The sequence below is a fragment of the Larus michahellis genome, chromosome 7 (genome assembly GCF_964199755.1).
Source record: "Larus michahellis chromosome 7, bLarMic1.1, whole genome shotgun sequence".
In the NCBI taxonomy this organism is placed as follows: Eukaryota; Metazoa; Chordata; class Aves; order Charadriiformes; family Laridae; genus Larus; species Larus michahellis.
Window position 1 is genome coordinate 49341570 of NC_133902.1, and position 20264 is coordinate 49361833.

Genomic DNA, 20264 nt, shown 5'->3' on the forward strand with positions numbered 1-20264 from the left:
TGAGTTGAAACGCTATGAGGGATGTGGGAAAGCTGCGGCAGCTAGAGCGCCTTGTAAAAATAAAATAAAAAGCTGGCTTTTACAAGGAACAGTGCAGCTCAGCTGCATTGACTGAAGATTTCCCAGCCCGCAGCCTTTATGCTGTGATATGGCTCCTTGAACTTGTTCTGGATAATGTGAGGTTTTTGAAGATGTGTGTGGCATTTCAGTGTTTCCTGTTCTCTGAATGGCCAAGCAAAAATGTCCCAAACAAAGCTTGCCTTTTCTTTTGTTTTGGGTCCTTTTTTTTAAAGACCAAAGCTTTTTTTATGCATTTTTTTGGTAATTGTGGAACCCATTTGCACATCCCCAGATAAAGATGATTTGAGGATGGGTGGGTTTACTAATTTCATGAGGCACACATTCGCAATGCAGGCGCCCTGTTTCCCCGGTTATTGAACTGGAGTCACGCTTGTGTGGTGACAGCAGCAAAGCAGAACTAGTTGGTGATGGAGTTTGCCGTGATTTCATAAGACGTTGATCTTTTTCAGCCTCGGGAGGGCACACTGCTTCATGCCAAAGAAGTGACTCTTGAGGTCAATGCACAAAACCCCACTGTTTTGCAGCCTTTAAGAAGGAACATGTAACCTGGTTGTAGGGATAGGGCTGCTAACAGAAAGGTTGTGGTACTAAATTACTGTCAAAGCCAAGTCTCTCAGACAGCCAATGCTTTAATGTGTTGGCCCATGCAGCAGGTTGGAGCAGCATTCAAGCTCTCTGAGATGGTTCTGGTCTTTAAAATGTTGATTCTAACAGATTAAAATCTCCCTGCTGCCTGTCCTGCCTGCAAACTGTCTCTAGAAGGGGGTCGGGGAAACAGCTGTCTCCTCTCTCTCCTTTTGAAATGTTAACTGTGTTTGCAGTTCTAGTTTACTGGGTTAGTAACAAAAGGTGTTTTGTGAGACCGATTGCTTTACTTCTTTCTTGTCCTTGGTAATAAACTCTGGACAAAAAGTTTAAAAAGGTTGTCTGTTATGCTGTGTTTATGAAAGAAAACCAGATCTAGTCAGATGGTGGAAATACTCCCTGAATATAAGCAGGTACCAAACCTGACGTTCCATGAGGGATTTGGGTGCCCCAGACTACAGCGTCAGTGCTGCTGTTGGCAGCTTCCGCCATTAAGCTTGGAGATGCTTTAATGTGGCCACCAGACCTTTGAAGCTCTAACTTCATGTATTGTGCATTCTCAGTGATCATCTTTGCTTCTGGGGCAGGGGACACTCTTCGTGACTCACTGATCTCAGACTTGCAGTACAAATAGGTGACAGTAGTTTGGTTTTAAGATGGATATGAAGCACTTTGGAGCTGTTCTCATTGCTGCCCCATAAATGACCTTCCCTTTGCCTTTGGAAATGCAGCTCTGCTTTTTCCTGGTGTCAGATGCTCGATGCATCTTGGTCTTTTGCAACAACTGAGTAGGTTTTGTGGTGCCAATAAGAATTGTCTGGTGAGAGAACTTGAGAAGATGAGCGTGCGTTCTATGCTCAGACAGAGGTTATGTTGGTACAAGCTGTGTCAGTGCTTTTTGCGTGGTGAAGCTTGGAAGTGATATGGGTGCTTGATCTCCTAAATAGCAACAATAATGCAGAGCTGAAAAAAAACAAACCCTGGGTCCCCGGTGTATCATGCAATAGGTAAATTCTGTGTAACCGGGCATTTCTCTGAAGGATTTTGACTAATAACTTAAACTACTCTTCCGCATCACTCTTAACCCATCTTTTGCAGTGGTAAAGACCTTGATACTGCTTTTTCGCTTGTTTCTCTTGGTGAGTTTCTGATCTTGTCAGCTTTGCCCATATACAAAGCTATTGGGATCCATCCAGAGAAAGCAACTGACACTGAGCACCATTTGCAGTTTTGCTCTGACCCTGATATTTCCCTGCATGAACTAAATAAGGACTAGTTGTCTGTTCTGAAGTATGGAGAGATACAAATCCTAATATAGGAGTGCCTCAGAGCAAGAGTCTGTCCCCATAAAAAGGGGTAGTTAGGAGCATGATACTTGCACAGCCCTCAGGCCAATGGCCTTAATCAGCCAAGAGTGGGCAAGCGAGGCTTTTTGCTTTGCGAGGCATTTTGCTTTGCGGTATCTCCTAAATGCACAAATGCAAAGTGACCTGGTGTAATGGGATGCTTCTTAGTGCTGCAAAACTGGCTCTGAAAGCAGACTGATAAGAGGGTTCAAATTCTGATGGTCTTCTGATAACTAGAAAGTCATTGAACTCTCGTTAGAAATCAGTCCAGGATTTGCAATTGAATATAGCTTATTTTCTTTCAACTTGAAGTCCATTTTCTCAGTTATCTGTGTGGTTCAGATTAGAGGCTTCGTTAAAAGGGTCGTGATGAAGGAAAGCGAAGAAATTGGAGGGATTCAGGCTTTGTGAAACGTCTTTTCTAAAGCAAAAAAGGTCAGCTGTGTGCCTGAAATGTGACAAGGTCAAAACTTCATTGCCTTTAAACACAGAGCAAAGTCTAGCGGGTGAGTGCCATCGCTCCGCGCTACCTTCAGCGCAGAGCTCTGAAGCTCAGCAGTGGGTGCGTGGAGCTTGGCTCAGGTGGAGACTGAACTCCAGGCTCTGATGCGCTGGGGGCTGTAAAGACTAGTCAGTGACTCAGATTTAACCTCAAAGTTAAATTCTGCGTGCTGTGTTATAGCCAGGGCCTTATTTAGAGCACATTTCTTTCCAGTTGTTGAACTCATTCCGTTCTAGCCCAGCCTGGAGCACGCTGGGGTCTCGTTGCCCTAAAGAGCACCAGAAGGGTGGAAAGCACTAACAAGGTGTAGGAAATGCTCTTTTTTGAGCACAAGGAGAGAGGTGTTCTGATCTACTGAACTTGAGAAGGTAGCTATTAGTGCATCAGGTACAGCCCAAAGAAAGGGGTCTGTGGTTAAAAGTAGCCTATTGTCGGCATAACTTTACAGTGCAACATGTTACACCCCGTTCTAGATAATGTTATGTGGCTGCAGAATGGCTTCAGGTGAGAATATAAAGCATTTTTTACTTGAGGGTAGACAGAAACAGGGAAGATGGATTTAAATGGATGTGCCATATCGGCGTCAGTAAAGAACATGTCCCTCTGCCTCCTCGAACAGTTGCTCTTCTGAGAAGGCTGCTGGTCGTATCCAAACTTTCTATTTCAGAACAAAAGAAACTTAATCTGAATGTCAAACCTTTAATCTCAGCGTGTTAAAAATGAGAGACTGAGTGGGTTTGTGCTAAGCTCCTGGTAAGCTCTTATTTAAATTTCCTATCCCTCTGGCTTCTCCTCTTTCCTATCTTCTACGGTTTTGCTCTTCCTTCTGCATTTTTTTGTTTTACTGTCCTCTTTTTCTTTCTTTCTTTCTTTCATTTTTCTCTTCTTGCTAGCCTTCCCTGAGTCTTTGATTTGTTACTGGCTCAGTCTGGTGAACCTCTTTGCTGTAAGATTAACAAAGTAAGCTTCTCTTGGCAGAGTGACGGTGACTAATGTGCAGTGAAGGGAGTTCAGCCAGCCACCTTGTACATCTTTGCTAGCTGGTCAGAAACAGAGCCTTAACTGGAAGTTGGGCACACCAGCATCATTACAAGGGCTGTCAACAGCATGTTAATAAAAGTTATTTCTTCATTAGGTAAAAAGTGAGATCTGATGGTGCTTTTTATAGAAGGTGCTGACACTGTGTTACTGCGATCTGCAGAGCTTTGCTAAGGAAACTGGTACCTTTGTGCTGAGTGGTAGCAAGAGAGTGATCTGCAGTAATATATTCAAGCCCATAACATTTCCTAATTTGAACATATTTTATTTAGTGTTTCAGGCTGAGCCATGGTTACACTGTGTAAAGCATAATGGAATGCATGGCCAAAGCAGTTCCGTCAAAATTGAGGCAGAGGAGAAAACAATAGTAAAATGAAGGGTGTCAACCAAAGCTTGCTTAGTTTCCTGGTCCTTCCTGAAAGAGAAATATGAGGAAACGGTTACCTTCCCCAAATACACTCCTTGGGTGAAGTCCATCTGTTGCTCATTAGTTGCATCTCAGTAAAGTCCAGAGGATCAAGTGTACTGGTCTTCTGTGGGTGGGCAGTCCCTCTCTCCTGCCAGAGTTGTGCTCGGATCTTTCTCCTGGCAGATTCACAAGCAAATGGCTGTGGTGAGGTTTGGGAGAGCTGTTATTTTCTTCCAGTTCTATTAAGAGCAAACTGGTAAGCCCGTGACATGCGCGTCTCTTCCAAGTCCTGTGTTTTCTCACCTCTGAAGGCTGAGTCAGGAGTCGGAGTAGGTCATGGCAGATACTTATTGGAAGGGACAAAAGAGTTGATGAAAACACTGCTCAGTTGAGCAAGCAGGTTTAACATGACAAGGTGAATACTGTTAGCAAAAAAATCACTCCTTTTATTAGTGTGGAAAAGTGCTTTCCCACACCTGCGCTACACCCTCCTGACAGATGGTCCTGAGTTAAGTGTGTCCCAAAAGCATGCCTGACAGTCCCCATGCCAGTCTTTTGGGGTAAAAAAAGACTCTCTGGTCTGAACGTGTTAGTATTTGTGTGCATGGGCATGTCCTCCCTTGAACGTGGCAATGAGACGTGGGAGGATTTCAGCAGGAGAAGTCCTGAGGTTGATAAGCAGCCTCTGAGTGTAGACAGCTGAAGGAGAAGCATGGCCACTGCTCTGTTTGCAGGCTGGGGGAACGGTCAGCTCTTTTAGGATCATTTAGTTTTAAGTGTTGTTAAGTCTTACCTGTATGCAGGAGGGTTTTTTGAGGGTAGAAACCTTGTTCCTGGATACAGCAGGTCATGTTTTCTGTGGGTCTGTGTTACTACAAAATATAAAATGTCCAAGAGCACAGGAGGTTTGAGATTTTCGAAGTGCTGGTTGCTGCACGTGACTCTCAGCTCACCGCTCTCATCTTCCGCCAGCCACTTTCTGTAAATCTGATGTTTATCATATCAGTGCCAGTGTTCAGGATGCTTTAACAACTTTCTCTCAGTTTCCAAGATCCAAGTAATACTAGTTTAATTTTTTTCATTTTTTGAAAGTTACACGCGCTGCTGGGCAACTCTAACTCTCTCTACACAAGCTAGCCCCTCATTCTCCGGTTTCGTGTGTCTCTCTCGCAACTGACCTTGCAGCCTTATCTTTTGAGATGTGGATGTGACAAAAGTTTTACAGAAAATAGACTTTCAAATCTTAATTCGTATGTGTTAAATTGATAGCAAGAGCTTCTATAAAGATCAGCTTTCAGTTACTAGTCTGGGGGTGAATGCGTGGTGGGGATCCTTGTTATCCAGATTGCTGCATTGTTTTCAACTTCCACGAATTCATCCAGCTTTCAAGAAACATGGGGTTTGCTTTTGTGCAGGCAAAGCTCCTAAACTTCCTATTCGCTCTAAGAAGCATGTAAGAATTCACAAGGCTTTATTCATCTTGTCAGAAGCCTGAAGAAGGGAGATTTTATTCTAAGGGAAAGAGAACAGATAATTGTGAAAAATATGGCTTGGGTAACTCTCTGTTGACTGCAAAGAACACAGGGTAACTAAACATGCTGCTTTCCTATAAAATAAGTGCCAGATAGATGTATTGTTTAGGAATTCAATGCGTGGATGCTGAAGTAAAATCTATCCATTTTGAAGTGAAACAAAAAGGGCAGTTATTTCACATGACCCCAGAAGGATTTTGGTTTATTTCCAAACCGTTATGTTTCAGCATACACCTTGCTAAAACTTATGTATGTATTAGGAAAACTAATGTATTGTTTTAAAGTTAAAAAAACCCCCAAACCTCAAAATGTTTCAGTCTAAAAATAGCATCAAGATAATGTCTCAAACACACTAGAACACTGTTAGATTTCAATGTAATTCTTGTCTGTTAACAGGCTTTATGAAAACACTTTCATCTTGGGCAAAAGTTGCAATTTCTTTTCAAAAGAGAAGAAGTGGTTGGGCGGATAGTGATTACAGGAGGGATCTCCAGAGGCGGTTTTCAATTTAGTAAGGAAATCCAGTTCTCTGACAGTTTAGCCACTGCGTATCAGTTGCTATTGCAGAATGGTTCAATTGCTAATATTGCATCACGCAATTCAATGTCATGTAAAGATACTTTTTAAAACAACTGCAGAAGCACATCTGGATGTTTTCTTAAAAAAGATCTGTCGATCATAATTAGGACTTTAGCACGTGTAAAGAATTATTAGAAAATAATACCTAACAAGATATGCTCGAAAATGTCTCCCTTGGCTAATGTTCTTTGCCATTAGAAAACCACAAACCAAAAATTAACCTGTTTGCTTTTAGTTCATAATGTTTGATGTGGCTGATTATGCTGAAACACAAACCGCTCCTTGGATTAAAGGTAGTTAGTGCGTCCCATCGGGTCTCCTGTGGTGTTTGACGTGACTCTCAATCTGTCAGCCTCTGTCCTGGACCAGCCCCGCAGTCCTCTCCCCAGCAGGCTGAGAACATGGAAATCACACATGTCGCCTGAGCTCCTTGCAGATAATTAGGACAAAACATGAAAATTTCAGCAGTGAAGTACCAATGAGAGGAGAAATAGAATCTGAAACCTGAATTACAACAGTTAATAATAGAAGAGCCAAGGGGGTTTCTTCAATTTGATGGGGAGAGAGCTGTTATATACGCTTCAGTTTACGTACTTGTTGTTTGCTTTTCTCTGATGTAGCATGTGTAACATCACGTTGCAGAAAGCCCACTATAACTCTGGCTGGTTTCTTGCTCTCTCACCTCTCAGCACTTCCCAATGCTTATGGGCACTCCTCTGCTGCACGGGAAATGTGGTTGCTCAGTACTTTTGGAAAACAGAAAAAATACATCTCCTGTTTTGTGTGTTTTCGTAGGAGGAGTTAAGTTAGTACTTGCTATTCTGTTGCCCTTAGTGCAGCCCGATGCACTTGGTTGTGTTACAGCCATTGCTAGTCCTGCTACAGCTCAACAACTTTGAAATCTTGGATCCCTGCAAAATTATCTTCCAGGCTGTGCAAGGCTATGAGGTTGCATAAAGGGGTAAAGCCCGGGAGCCAGACCTGCTGGGAACCCGTTAGCAAATGTGATCGTGAGGAACCAGTAGGTGGTTTCTGGTGGAGATTGTTATCTTTTGTGTTGGAAAGTTGTAAATTAACATGAAAATTTAATGTTGCTGTGTACAGGGAAGCACAAGTACAGTCTGTACGTCAGTTTTGAGCAAAGATCCCTTGTTCACTAGCACTGAATTAAACATTTAGGAAAGAGATGGACTCTTACCTCTGATAAGAAGGGACTGGATTTAGTGACCCTGGAGGTGTCTCCACTGTTATGTTTTCCAGGCATTTTTCAATGTTCAGATTTCACATGGAGCAAGCAGCTCTGAGCGCACAAGGGGAGCTGGAAGTGGCACATCCCCAGCTACAGCTAAATCCACTGAGGACACTTTTTCATGCAGTTTAGGCTTGCTGACAATTACAGCTACAGAGTGTAGCAGCCGAGGATGTGCCCTGTTATGCCGTGTTGTTTTTTTCTTTTCTCCTCCCTTCATAATGCACATGCAGCTTTAGTGAACAGAGGTTTCTTATATCCCCGGCACACGCAGTACAGTCTCAACCTATTTGAAAAGACGTTGCAGTTCCGTGAGCGCTCTGAAACTCTCGTGAGGTCATGTAGGAAATTGGTGACAAAGTAAGCATCAAATAATCAGCACTTACAGCTTCCAGATTTATATCTACCACTTGATTTCAGCCTTTTTATAGGCCTGTCCTACAAAGCACATCATACACGTACCCGAGATCATCTTGCTCAGCGGCACCAGTCAACTGTGGCCAAAGCAATGCCCGCTGCGCAGCGGGAAGCAGCAGGATGGCATTAGGGGGGAAGGCAGTATCTAGATGGTGGCGAGGCAGAGAGCACGAACCAGCATGTGTGTTCCTTCTCGTCGGCTGGGGTTCGCTGTGGTCCCGAATTAGATTTGCCCACGTTGAGCACCCCTGACGAACAAGGCCCCAGCTGTCGGCTGCTGCAGAAGCGTGCGCCAAGGCAGGCAGGCTATGAAAAGTGTTGCACAACCCAGTATAATTTAACCACATGCTGAATAAATACACTTTTGAGAACTCTTTTGAAGAGATGTTGCCTAATTAATCCTGCAGGGGGTATAATATGTATATTTTTGAAATCCAGTTTTAGCATCATGCAATTAGCTTTTATGGCCTAAGGATTCTGATTTAAGACATTCTTTAGTTACTAATGGTAATCTGTTTTAATTAGAAATGCAAATGTATTTTAGGTCCAAATGTATCTGAGCAGTACAATGTAAAAAGATGATTCACTGCTAATGCCATTGAAGTGCCTCAAGTCTGGTGTTCTTTGTACCTTCTGTAGTTTGAACCCTGAGGATCAACACGATATTTAAACATCGCTCTCAGCTGAAGCATGTGGAGGCTGAATAGACTTCTTTAGGAAATGGAATAAGTATTTATCAACAGGGATCCTTTCTAGGGCAGCAGAAGAAAAATCATAGCTTTAGGCAAGAAGGAAGCAAACACTTTGAATGTTACAGTAGTAAGTTCAGCTCCACAATAGCAGAGCACAGGTCCTGCCCGGGCACAGGTGCTGAGCAGACAGCAGCATCTCAGTTGACTTTGTCTTAGTAGCAGAGAAATTACTCAGGCTTGAACATCCCGGGCTGCTCAGGGTGGGCTGTAGCTGCTCAGAGGTGTGCTGCCATAAAATTTGACCTGGCAGCGTGTCTAAGAAAAGCCTCAAGCAAGGCAAGCTCCAGAAAAACGTTTTAAAGGCTAATGCTTACTGAATATTCACTGCAGTCACTTGTCCTGGGGATACTAAACTATCAGGCACGTGGATGTCTGTGACCAGACATCGTACATTGTGGCATGAGATTACCCGTATTCAACAAAGTCTTTCTAGAATCAAAGAGACTCTGCTGCTAGGTCGATCCAGCCCTTGCTGTTGTGTTCAAATAAGCATTTCTTTTTCTTAGCTGCTTTGAAAGGTATGTCCCAAATAAAGCAATTACTCAGCAGTAGTGAAGATAGCTTTTGTAATGATAATCTCTTATTAGACATGTTGCTTAGTAGAGCATTTTTACAGCTACTTGCGATTAGATGCAGTGACGCAGCTGGGAACTAAGTGGTACAGTTTATGTAGTGCACTTCTCCCCATCTGTGCTAAGCTGGACGTAGAACTTTTTCCATGAGGAGGCTGCTGGTATGGAATGATGGTGTAGGCACCATGAAAGCCATGGGAGGCTCCGTGTGGCCCTCCAGAAGTCAAAATCAATGAGTTTCTCGGAGCTAGCCTTATTGTAAAGGCTGGTGGCTGGGTCAAGGCACTTGCGCAGCTTCAGAGAGCTGAGACCTCGGCAGGGTGCTGCAGAGAGCGCTCCTGTTCCCATGCAGCAGATGCTCTCTGAGACTTCAAGTTCCCATCCCATCTTTCTTGCTGACGCAGATAGAGTGTAGTAGTGATTTCGTCACCTGAAATTTGATAAACTTGTTGACCGGCGCAACGGTGAAGGTTCCTCACAGAACTGCTCCCTGCCCTGGAGAGCTGTCAAACAAAAAACCAGACGTAGATTGCGTGAGCCTGTTATATGGGGCGGCAAGTGATGTTCTCATTTTCCTACTGAGTGAATGAAAGCTTCTCGCAAGTCTAACTGATAGTCTTGAGTGTGCAGTTAAAAGTCTCTGAGTTGCTTAGCCATTTCCCTGTGCCGTGTTCAAAAAGCAAAACATCGCAAGCACCAGCAGTTCTTATTTGTGTGTTTTATTTCCAAACCGCTGTTTGCATTTACTTCATTCATTACTTCTTTTAATTCATCCCAACCAGTACCTTTGCTGTGAGCTTGTATTTTCCGCTAGTATTTCTGGAAGACAAGGGCGTGGAGGAAGCTGCTTTGGGCACCAGCTCTGGAGGCTCCGGCTGCAGTGTGTCTGTCGTCAAACACCCCAACCTCGTTGTTCTTGGTGGTTACGTGGTGTCCGCTCTCGCCCTGCACCACTTGCAACTTATTCTTATTCCGTTCTTTTCTTTTCAGGGGCTGTCAGAGCCTGAATAATTTAAGAGTGAACAAATGAGAGACGTTCATGGAGGACTCTGTTCTTACCTAGGCACAATTTGACAAGCATGTAGATTGCCTTGGGTTTCCACTGCACCTACCACAACTTTACTAAGAGAAAAGCCCCCTTTCCTAGACATCTGTGTCACTCTTGCTTAGTAAAGTTATTCAAGATCAGCGCCTTTGGAATTGGTTGGTAAATGGACAAAGACTTTCTCTTTGCCCGGAGCTCCTGACAGCCTCCAAGTACCAAAGAGAACTTCACAGCACTAGAAAGCAAGAGACAGCTGCTGAATGTTGGAAGCTACTGCATTTGGCAAAAGAAGCTGACGCTAAGATGCACACAGTTGTGTTTGTTTGTTCTGCTTGTTTTCTGTGCTTTCTGAGCCCTGTGTGTGCCTGGAAAGTTTAATGACCAGTCCCTTCTTTCTCAACATGCAGTTTTTCTTCCTATCCCAAACAGCTTTGGGTTCTGTTCTTGCTTTTTTTTCCCAATTCCAATTTATTTTGTCACCGATACTCTTGTTTCCATGAGGAATTGTTTGGGTACATAGCCACAGTTTCCTTTGAGGTAGGGAGACATAAATACAGTATTGAAATGTTGTCCTCCTCCCTTCTCTCGCCCCATTCAGCAGAGCGGTCCACCTTGTTGTAGAGGATGCTGGCTTCAAGCATAAGGCAGAGTTGACCTTAGCATTTAACTGAGAAATTACTTCAAAATTCTTACAGTAGTTCAATTTGGAAGCTGCTGAACGAAGCCGACCCTTGACACTTTGCAAAAGAATAAGGCTTGTATTGTACTAACAGCTGCTTGGAAACCATGTGTAATAAAGTTTGTTTTTGTGCCCACCACCAGGATAAAAGATTGTATTCGTCGACTCTGGTACCCTTACGCTCCCAGCAGAGCAAAACTGCTTAGATCAAAGTTTAAAAGTCTGCTTCTATGTGGGTGTCTAAGCATTTCACAGTTCCTTATGCTAAAAGTAACAGTGTACTTGCAAAGGCCAGCAAATGCTGCTCTTCTTGTTCAGCTTCAAACACGACATTTTCCCCCTCTTCATCCTGTATAGGTTTCTATAAAGGTTCAGGGTTAAAAGTTTTTTATGGAACACGCATAAGTCTCCTATCAGAATATATCTATGGGGATTTTTGCTTTGTGTTTGGGGCTTTGTTCTTTTTGCTGCTAGCGGCACTTATTCTGGGAACTTCAGGGTTGGGGATTTTTTTTGTCACAGAACGAGGACAGTGTAAATACAAAATGTAAAGTAGAACTTAGAGAAGTGCTTCAACGAGTTGTTTGACTAAATTGAAATAAATGTTGATTTGTTCAAAAAAAAAAAAAAAGCATGCCCTTTCTGGATCTTGTTAGTCTTGACTTTTTATTTCCTTTCTTTGCTAAAGCAAAATGCGTGCCTCTTGACTTCAGAAATCTGCTGTCCCAGCTGTGAGGCATTATGGGAAGGCTGCTCCGACGTGTGCTCCCAGCAGATGTGTTGGACTTGCGCTCGCGGTGCTCTGGGCTGGTCTGGGCCATGTGTGCTGGGCACAAACCCGACGCAAGAGAATGGGTGAATGAAATGGAGTGCATAGAAGTACCGCGTCAAACTCTGGCCTCAAACTCTGCTGTGTGGAGCAACTGCTCTTTTCCTGAGCTCTTCCACACCCTTTTATTCAGTAAAAACCTATTCTAAAAAACTGTTGCTTTGCTGGGGAGATAAGCAAGGTTCCCTTGAGGGACTCAAGGCAGGTCAATAATGTACCTAGCTCATAGTATTTTGGGACAGGAGCTGGTTAGGAGTATCTCACTTACCAACGAGTTGGTGGATTCACTCTGTGGATGTTTGTTCTTTTATTATTCCTGTCATGAGCTCAGTGGCTTATGTGAGTGGTCAGATGGGACGCTGAAGCAGGATAAATATGCCAGGCTAATAAATGGAGAGAAAAAGGCTCAAACCTCACGCTGGAGAAGTCGTAGATCCCCATCGCAGTTGTAAGCCGTCATATGGGAACACGTTTCTGAGTGGGCACCCAGAGAGGAGGACCGCAGATGTTCTGGCTGCTGTGCAAGTGCTTGGTGCTGTGGAGTTGAGTTGCACACTTTCCCGAGAGCCTCTTCAGAGGCACAAGGGCATGCTCTGCCTTCATGTTCAGCAGCTCCTCGGCTAAATGCTCGTCTGTAGGAAACGAGACCCTGCCCAGTATTCATCTGAGGACTCATCTTCCTCTCTTCCCCGTGTCCTCCCTAGAGTCACCTCTGACAATAGCTCTAGGTCCACACGAAGCAGCAGATGAAATAGAGAGGACTTCTGTAGCTGGTTCTCTCACTAGGCTCTCTTGGACAGTAACAAAGTCATTTCGGCAGGCTCTCTCTGTGCCTTCCCCTTGTGCTGTTTCTCTCCCTGGAGACCCAGCTCACTCATTCAGCATGCCCTCAGGATTTCAGTAACTTTTCTTGCGAGGTCTCTTGAGACCGCGCGCCTCTCTGCTGTTTCTCCAGGCTTTTGGTTTTATCTCGGTCTTTGAAACTTTCCCAGAACTGCAGTGACTTTTCTCTGACCTCCAGGAACTGGAGCTCTTGAGCCCTGACACTCCGACTGGCACAACCAAGACCTGGAGACTACTTTGGGATGTCAGCTTTCCCAGCACATGCTGGATGAAAGCTGCATCTGAGCAACACCAGCTAAAAATAAAAGCTATTCAACTGGAGCTAATGGCGGGTTGCCATGAGTTATTGCTCATTAAAGTGAATTGTCAGATGCTTAACTTCAGCTAATCATTTCCTGCTGCGAGATCAGCCTGGTATGAAACATACTCAAATGTGGGAAGGGGATTCGCAATAACTAAATTTAGCTGAGGGTGTAATTTCCTCGGACTCCCTCTGTAGTTAATGGAAAGAGAGAGGCTCCTACAGGGTGCGATTCCTGCTCTGCATCACCCTTGGGCAGAAGCATCCGCAGCTTCTTGACTGCCGAGAGCATGAGGTGAGCTGCTGCCTGCCACAAAAATGAGCTTCTCCGAGAGACGGTGTTTGCCCAGCCCAGCTAGGTGAGTGCCTGTTTTCCTCAGCTTAGGTTTCTACCTGGAAGTAATGATCAGGAAGTTGAATATGAAAACCAACAGATAGGTGACCATTTCCCAAAGGCAAAACCCATATGCAAAATCCCCCAGGAGCATCCCCTGCTTTGCAGTATAGCTAAAGGGAACTCTGCAGATCGTCCTCTATCTCAAAGCAGCTCTTCTTTCCCATTTCCAAGAAATATCAACTATTCAATAAAGAAACAGTGCATTCTGAATGTTGTGTGATTAATTCAGTACTCAGTCATTTTTTTTTCCCCAACTCGTTTTGGAAGTTAGTCTTGTTTGCATGTGTGGCAGTGAAACAAAAAGTCAAATTTTGAGTTTTCGCGTTACGGTGATTGGAAAGTTTGTCAAGTATGTCTGCTTTTAGCAGTGTAGGCTACTTTCTCTATTGGACTAGAAACTTTTGCATAAAATATTTAACTCCATACCACTCTTCTTGACTCTGGACAGAAGTCATTTCATCCATGTAAGTGGAATTGTGAGAATCCTGCCAGATTGATTTGTGCCTTTTGATGTTACTTCCAGCTTGAAGCCTCAAACAATCAAATGATACTCCAAGACGCAAACAGAAAATCCAGTTGAACCTTCTCAATTCTGATAATTTCCAGGAGATTATCAAGTTAGGGAGAACATTGGAACCTCAGACCAAAATTTGCATTTAGATTTCAAAGGCGTAGTTTGAACATGTCTTTACACTCTGGTGTGAAACCAGGTCCTATGTGGTCTCATCTCATTTTTCCGTCGAGCCGAAGCACGGGGCAGGTCTGTGGTTGGACACGTGTAGAGCAGCTGAGCGGGGCTGGGGGTGGATGGGGAGCTGTGGAGGACTCCAGGGCAAGTTTCGCAATTGCATTGCTAAAGTTTAACGTACTTCTAATCTAAAGGGCTTTTCAAGCCAGTTGTCCTCTATCTTTGTCTGACATGGGCACTGAAAATTTCCTTGTGTTCACTTACGTTCCTCTCTGGAGCCTTTTTCGGAGGCATGCCCGAGGAGACAGTTTATCTATTGACATTAAAAGTTGTCAGATTCATTATTTACATTGTTATGAACTAGTGTTTTCACTTGAGGAATAGCTGTAAAGTGACTTTGTGTTATCCAAATGTTGTTACCTCCCAAATTTTTGCAAATCCATGCCAGGTTTTACAGGCAGAATAGGCTCTGACACTAAAACTGGGATTGGTCCTGTCATCCGCCTAAGCCACAAAGTTTTGTAACCCTGACTCGTGCCAATAAAAATGTTTCACTGAGCGTGTTTTGGACATATAATACAAAAGCACAGAAGAGACCAAAGAAGCAGTTTTCATACCTCCTTCTGCCATCTTTCTGTCCATTGAGTAGGGCTTTAGCCCTGAAGCCCTCGAGCAGATCCGAGGTGGCTCTCACAGCAGCATTTCCTGAGGGAGAGTATAAAGCCTCAGGGGGCTGAGAGCTGTGAACCGGAGCGTACAGCCTGTATGGTGGAGGAGATGCTCTTGGAAAGGGCAGAAGAGGGTGCATTTTGATGGTTTAGACATTTCTTGTTTGTTTAGTGTGAAATACTAACATAGAGGCTTTGTTTGTTCATAGGACGGGTCTAGATGACTCCTGCTTTCCAAGATTTTCTGGGGCAGAGATTCCCGTTCTCCAGGAAATAATAGCTTGAGTGAAGACCGAGTTAGTCTTCCATCCATATCTGATTCAATTCCGTCTTTGTCAGAAATGTTATTTTACGGGAATCACTAAATATGGAAAATGGGTTCTGTTGAGCACAGCAGAGCTAATTTATGTGCTCATCGGTCAGATTGTCATTATTGGCTTTCATTCATGAGTGGAATTATTTCTGCAAAAAAATATTGATTTAAATGCACATGCTAATAGGATTACAGAGTTCCTATTCTGGCTCATCTTCTTTGACTTCTGTGGAAAAATCCTCTTCACTCAGGCTGTTTTTCTGGGGTGAGAAATGGAGCCATACCTAAATCAGAAGATGATTCACCTCTTCTCACCTAAAGCAAGATTGTGTCCTGCCATAGTCACCTGTCTTCATAGCTATATTCTGTAGTAATTTCTGGTTATGGAAGCGTATTTCCTTCCTATCGTAATTGATCTGCGGTTAGTATGGATCAAAAAGAGAAGCCTGTTATTTTCTTCCGAGTTGCTCTGAGAAATATTTCCTTTTTCCCAGTAGAGATCTGAGTTCCTGCAGATCATTCCAGTGCTGCATGAGCCTGATCAGACAGACCTCCCCTCCCATGCGTGCTCTGGGGAACAGGGAGGTAAAAATAAAATGCCTTGTATTTATGTTCCAGCAGTAATTCCTACTGACTCAAATGGGAATGCAACTGTGCCTCTAAAACGGGTCTGTGAGATTTTCATTTTTCCTTTCACCCAAGGTTGCACAGAACTGGAGCCTTCCATTTTTCAAGTAAAAGAGCTGTGCTTTTATAGACGTCTGTTCATTTGAGCAACAGCAACAAAGATTTCCTGCCTCTGGCCGTGCAAAAGCCCTGAATGTTAAAGCACTTTGGTCTGGCTGAGTATCTGTCACAGTCCTATTGCCAGAAGTTTCTTGGAGGTTTGCTTAGGGGTGTTTTGGAAACCGTCATTTCTTCTGTCTGAATGAATGGTTTGGCCAGGAAATCAATCTAGCCACACTAGTCTGCTGACCTCCCTACACCCATTTCGCTTCACCAAATACCTTTTTTAGATGCCTGTGTCCCAGGACATCGGTGGCAGGACAGCCGCTCTCTGTAGCTCTCTGCCGGGCCGCGGCGTTCCTGCAGACCCGCTGCAGTGCGAGGGCAGGCCCCGCTTTGCTGGTCCTTGCGGGCTGCCTGGATTACCACGCAATGTGCCGCTGCGTCTTCTCCAAAGGGCTCTCTGGCTTTTCTTAAGCAAACTGTGTTTCCGAACAGCTCTGCCAATACAGTTCGCAAAACACATATGTGCTAGTGCTTTGCAAGAAGAGCACAGTAACGTGTCCTCCTCTTCCGCTTCATCCACCTGGTGTCTGGATCTCAGGCTAGTATCAAGTGTCATGATTAATGTGTTTGTAGCTGTATGTGCCGCGGAAGCAGTGGAGCTCACACAAGCACGGCTTAGGAGGTTGTCTCCAAAGTCTTTTCTGGCAGATTTTTTATGTTGCATGTTTCTGTCTCTCATTTCGCGAGCTCTGCTCTTCTTGAGCTCCAGTCCTGCCTCTGCAACCATGTCGAGGTGACCTGCTTTATGTGCAAAGGAAACCATTCTCAGCAGGGTTGGCAAACAGCAAGTGTGACTTGCTCACGAATGTGTCTATATTTGCAATTCCTTTAATAAAGAAAAGGAAAAAAGGTTGTGTATGTTGCGTGTGGACTCTCGGTGTGGGTTTTGGATAGTGCATGTTTGGCAACAGTGGGAAGTGGAACGATGCGACGGGAGTGCTTTGTCCATGTGTAGGGTGCTGGGTAGAGCAAAAACCCCACCTCGAGGGGCTCTCGTGGTGGCTGGGGAGCAGGGAGATTTATACCAGCCTTTCTCTTCCACCTCCCTGCCTATCCTCCAGCCAGTGACCATGTAAAGGCGAGATAAGGCCATGTTTCCAGTTTTGGGCTGCATGGGCCAAGTGAAGCCCGGGCTCTGTCCCAGCTGTGTTACAGTGGTCAGCCAGGGCACTTCAGTGGACAAGGAGAAAGAAGGAGACTTCGTATCTGCCCAGGCTGTGTACAGCATGGCAAGACTGAGATTTAGTAACCCCTTGGTAAATAGCCTTTTTCATCACCAAGGGCATGACCTTGAGCAGGGAAATCCAGAGCCTCCTTCAAGCAGAATCATTGCACGGTGTAATACGCCTCCCTCTGGAAACCTTTGGGTTGGCTTTCATCATGGCTTGTGGCTCTGGAGGCCTGGTGTTTGGTCTGCAGAGGTTTTCTTGTTTCCTAGGTTAGACTTTGGACAAAATGCCTGCAAGCGGGCAGGGTGGGCTGTGGGCTAGCTCGGGACTTGGCCTGTTTCTCCCCGCCTGCTGCCTTCCCTGGGATGACAGGGGACAATGACTGACCGTCGCTTTCCCAGGATGGCCACAAGTGAGGAGTGTTGTGGTGTGAGAGGTGCTGTGTGTCTGTCCGTGCCCTGCCATGGCTGTGCTGCCTGGGAAAGTGGGGGGAGGCAGCAAGGCCGGGGCCTGGCCCTGCTCGTAAAACCAGGGGTGTTTCCTGGTGGAAAGGGACGTCCCTGCCCCTTCCATCATGGACTTCAGAGCTCCTGGGTTTGGCCCTGCCTCAGGCCCGCTGGGCTGAGGTGAGATTGTGTGTCTCAGTAACAAATCCTTGGGGCGGATGGGGTTGTCCCAGGCTCCATTTAGCCTCCTATCAGCTCCCTTCCCTTACTAAAAGTTAAATTGGCAAGGTAGGGGTTTGATTGTGTTGCTTCCAAGCTGTAGTAAAAACCTCTCTGTACGTTAATCAACTGAGCTGTGGGAAGATCGGCTTGTCCTCATTTCTCCTCATCCGCCCCACAAGCCCAGTCCCCAGCAAAGGCAGCGAGTCCATGGTACGGCTGCTTGCCCCAAATCATCCCTGGCAGTGGCAGCCTCCACAGAGCGATTGCTTCCAGCATTTCCCCATCCGTGACTGCAGCCCAGCTCTCTTTCCGCCAGTAATTCCCAAAGTTAATCCTCCTGCAGTGGCAGTGGGAAGACGGGCACTGGAGGGCACCTCGCTTGACACAGGGGATTTCGGTGCTGCAGGGGGGACGGAGGGGCCAGGGCGCTTGCAAAATCAAAATCACCATCGCAAAACCCTGAATGTTGCTGACGCAAGGTGCGCTGATAAACTCCCAGAGCATCACGTGGAGCCTGCGAGAGGAGACTGTCTAAAGCCTGCTGAGTGGAAGATAAGCTGGCCACTGACAAATATTATCTTGCGCTAGTTGATTTAACACCACTTCGTGTGCATGAAGTAACATCAATGGGAGCTGGCTAAACCCAGGCCTTTTTGAGATAAGGCTGCTACTTTGCCCTTATGGAGGAATGTCAGAAAAACCCCAGCAGCTCCACCTGGGATCTGTCCTCCTCCCAGCCCCTCTCACACTCACTCCTGTCATCAGAAGACAGATGATTTGGATGTTCTTCCTGTCTGGGAAATGAACTTTGACTTCCTCTAGCTTGTTGCAATTATTTCCGTATGTTCTAAAAACCTAACTTTTAACCTCAGGTATGTAAAATGAATTATTGGTTCAACTTCTGACTCAGGCTGTCTATGGTTGTAAAATACTATTAAAATATTATAACTCTCCCGGTCTGCATTTTACAAGCTGGCAGAGAAGGCAGGCTGCAATCTCTGCTCAGTGTGTAGCCGAGCTCTGCTGCCCAGCGGGGTAGGAGCTCTGCGTGCAAGTAGCAGGAACCAGGTTCTAAAACAATATAGGTAACGATTCTCTGGGAGAGTAGCTCTCCCTCAGCATGTGTACTAACCAGTATCTCTAATGATATTTATTGCTGAACTGAGAATATCTGGATGCACCAGGCTATTTTCACGTGTTGTAACTTACATTTTTGTTTCCTGCTGGGGCGGATAAAAGATTCATAGATAACCATCTAAAAATGTTTAATAACATCAGCTAACTGCTTTCTGATGTACGGTCTGAGATGTATCTTACAGGAGCGTGACAGTTTCTGAATTCTGTAAAAAAAAATTTCCTCTGAAACTGTGTGGGATTAAACATCTCGGTCCTTGGTTGCCCCTGGGGAAGGAGTTGCCTTGCCATGGCTTCAGAAAGGTGAAAGCAGGGCACTTGTTCCTAAAGGGCAATTGAGAAATCTTCGAGCAACTTGTTTGCTTTGGTGACGTATTGACATTGGCACATCTTTGGTCTGTTGCTTTTGTGGGGAGTAAGGGAGGTTGCACCCATTTCTAAAGTGGTAGTTGAAACATGCGTATCCATAATTGTGGTTGGATACAGTCCAGCAGAATCTCCTGCTTGGATGTAATGGAAATCTTTTTTAATTTTAAGCTTGCCTTGTATCTCCTTCTTGGGAATTTCCTTTGGTTTGAACAATTTGTCATCCTTTTGTAATTGTTCATTCCAATTTCTTAGTTCTAGGGAAGGTGTGAAGTCTTCTGAAAAATTGCTTTCAGGGGCAAAGGAGGTAATTTTAAGGTGCCTCAAATAACCTTCAAAAGTTAATAAGTAGTCGAACTAACAGTAATGTCATCGGGGTCTGGAAATGGCTGAGCAACATTTATGGAATTGGAACCTGACAAAGTGTTGGTTACTGTCAAGTTTCCTGTAGTAATCTGCTTTTTGTGCTTATTTTCTTCCTGGCAATTCACAATGAAATCTGTGGGAAGAAGCTGAGAAATTCAGCACTTAGCATGAAATTCAGGCTTTCATCGAAAACTAGATAGCTTTGCTGTCTGCGATCTTTCATAAGGACAGATAGTGTGGTAGGAAATGAGAGAGGTGTGCAAGATTGTGAAAAATGCCCATTGCAGGGCATATTCCTCTCTCTGGTGGTGCAATAAAGTTTACACAATGTCCATAGGTCACAAAACCTTTCATCGAGGCAGCTTGTAATTTCATGCTTAGGACTGTCAAGCGCTTGATAGGTGCTGGCAAATAGAGGAGGTGCTGGTATGATCTCTCACCTCATTGTTTTCTTCCAGATGCATATTCGGTCTCTTCCAATGACAATGGGGGCAAGTCTGATTCAGTGGCCAACTTGCAACCTCAGCCATCCCTCAACTCCATCCAGAGCTCTCCTGGCCCCAAGCGCTCGACCAACACACTGAAGAAATGGTTGACTAGTCCTGTGCGCCGGCTGAACAGTGGGAAGACCGAGAGCAACATCAAGAAACAAAAGAAGGTGCGAGATGGCAGGAAGAGCTTTGACCTCGGCTCACCGAAGACCGGAGATGAAACCACTCCTCAAGGAGACAGCGCCGATGAGGTGTGTGTTAGTGTTTGTTCCAGGAAAGACCACAGCTCTGATAGTCTCTTCTGTGGTGCGTGGTTCACGCTTGAGTAAAAACTTAGGGTCTAGAGGGAGCAGCGAATCATGTGTAAAACTGAATTGATTAAAGTTGTGTTTCAGCAGCATTGTCATCCAAAGAGCAATAGAATATATAGGGAACGGCATTTCAGAGCCTGCA

General features: G+C 44.9%; 1 protein-coding gene across 15 annotated transcripts in view; it reads left to right on the plus strand.

Moving 5' to 3' along the window:
• Positions 1 to 20264, plus strand: part of KALRN (kalirin RhoGEF kinase) — a 522320-nt gene that overhangs the window by 445737 nt on the left and 56319 nt on the right. For 13 of the 15 annotated variants that reach the window (XM_074595384.1, XM_074595391.1, XM_074595388.1 and 10 more), the window contains one exon: positions 19779 to 20062. In XM_074595384.1, the coding sequence (XP_074451485.1) occupies positions 19779 to 20062 (284 nt within the window). Of the gene's footprint in view, positions 1 to 10052; positions 11418 to 19778; positions 20063 to 20264 lie in introns of those variants that run through there. The other 2 variants (XM_074595395.1, XM_074595396.1) reach the window with 1 other exon arrangement.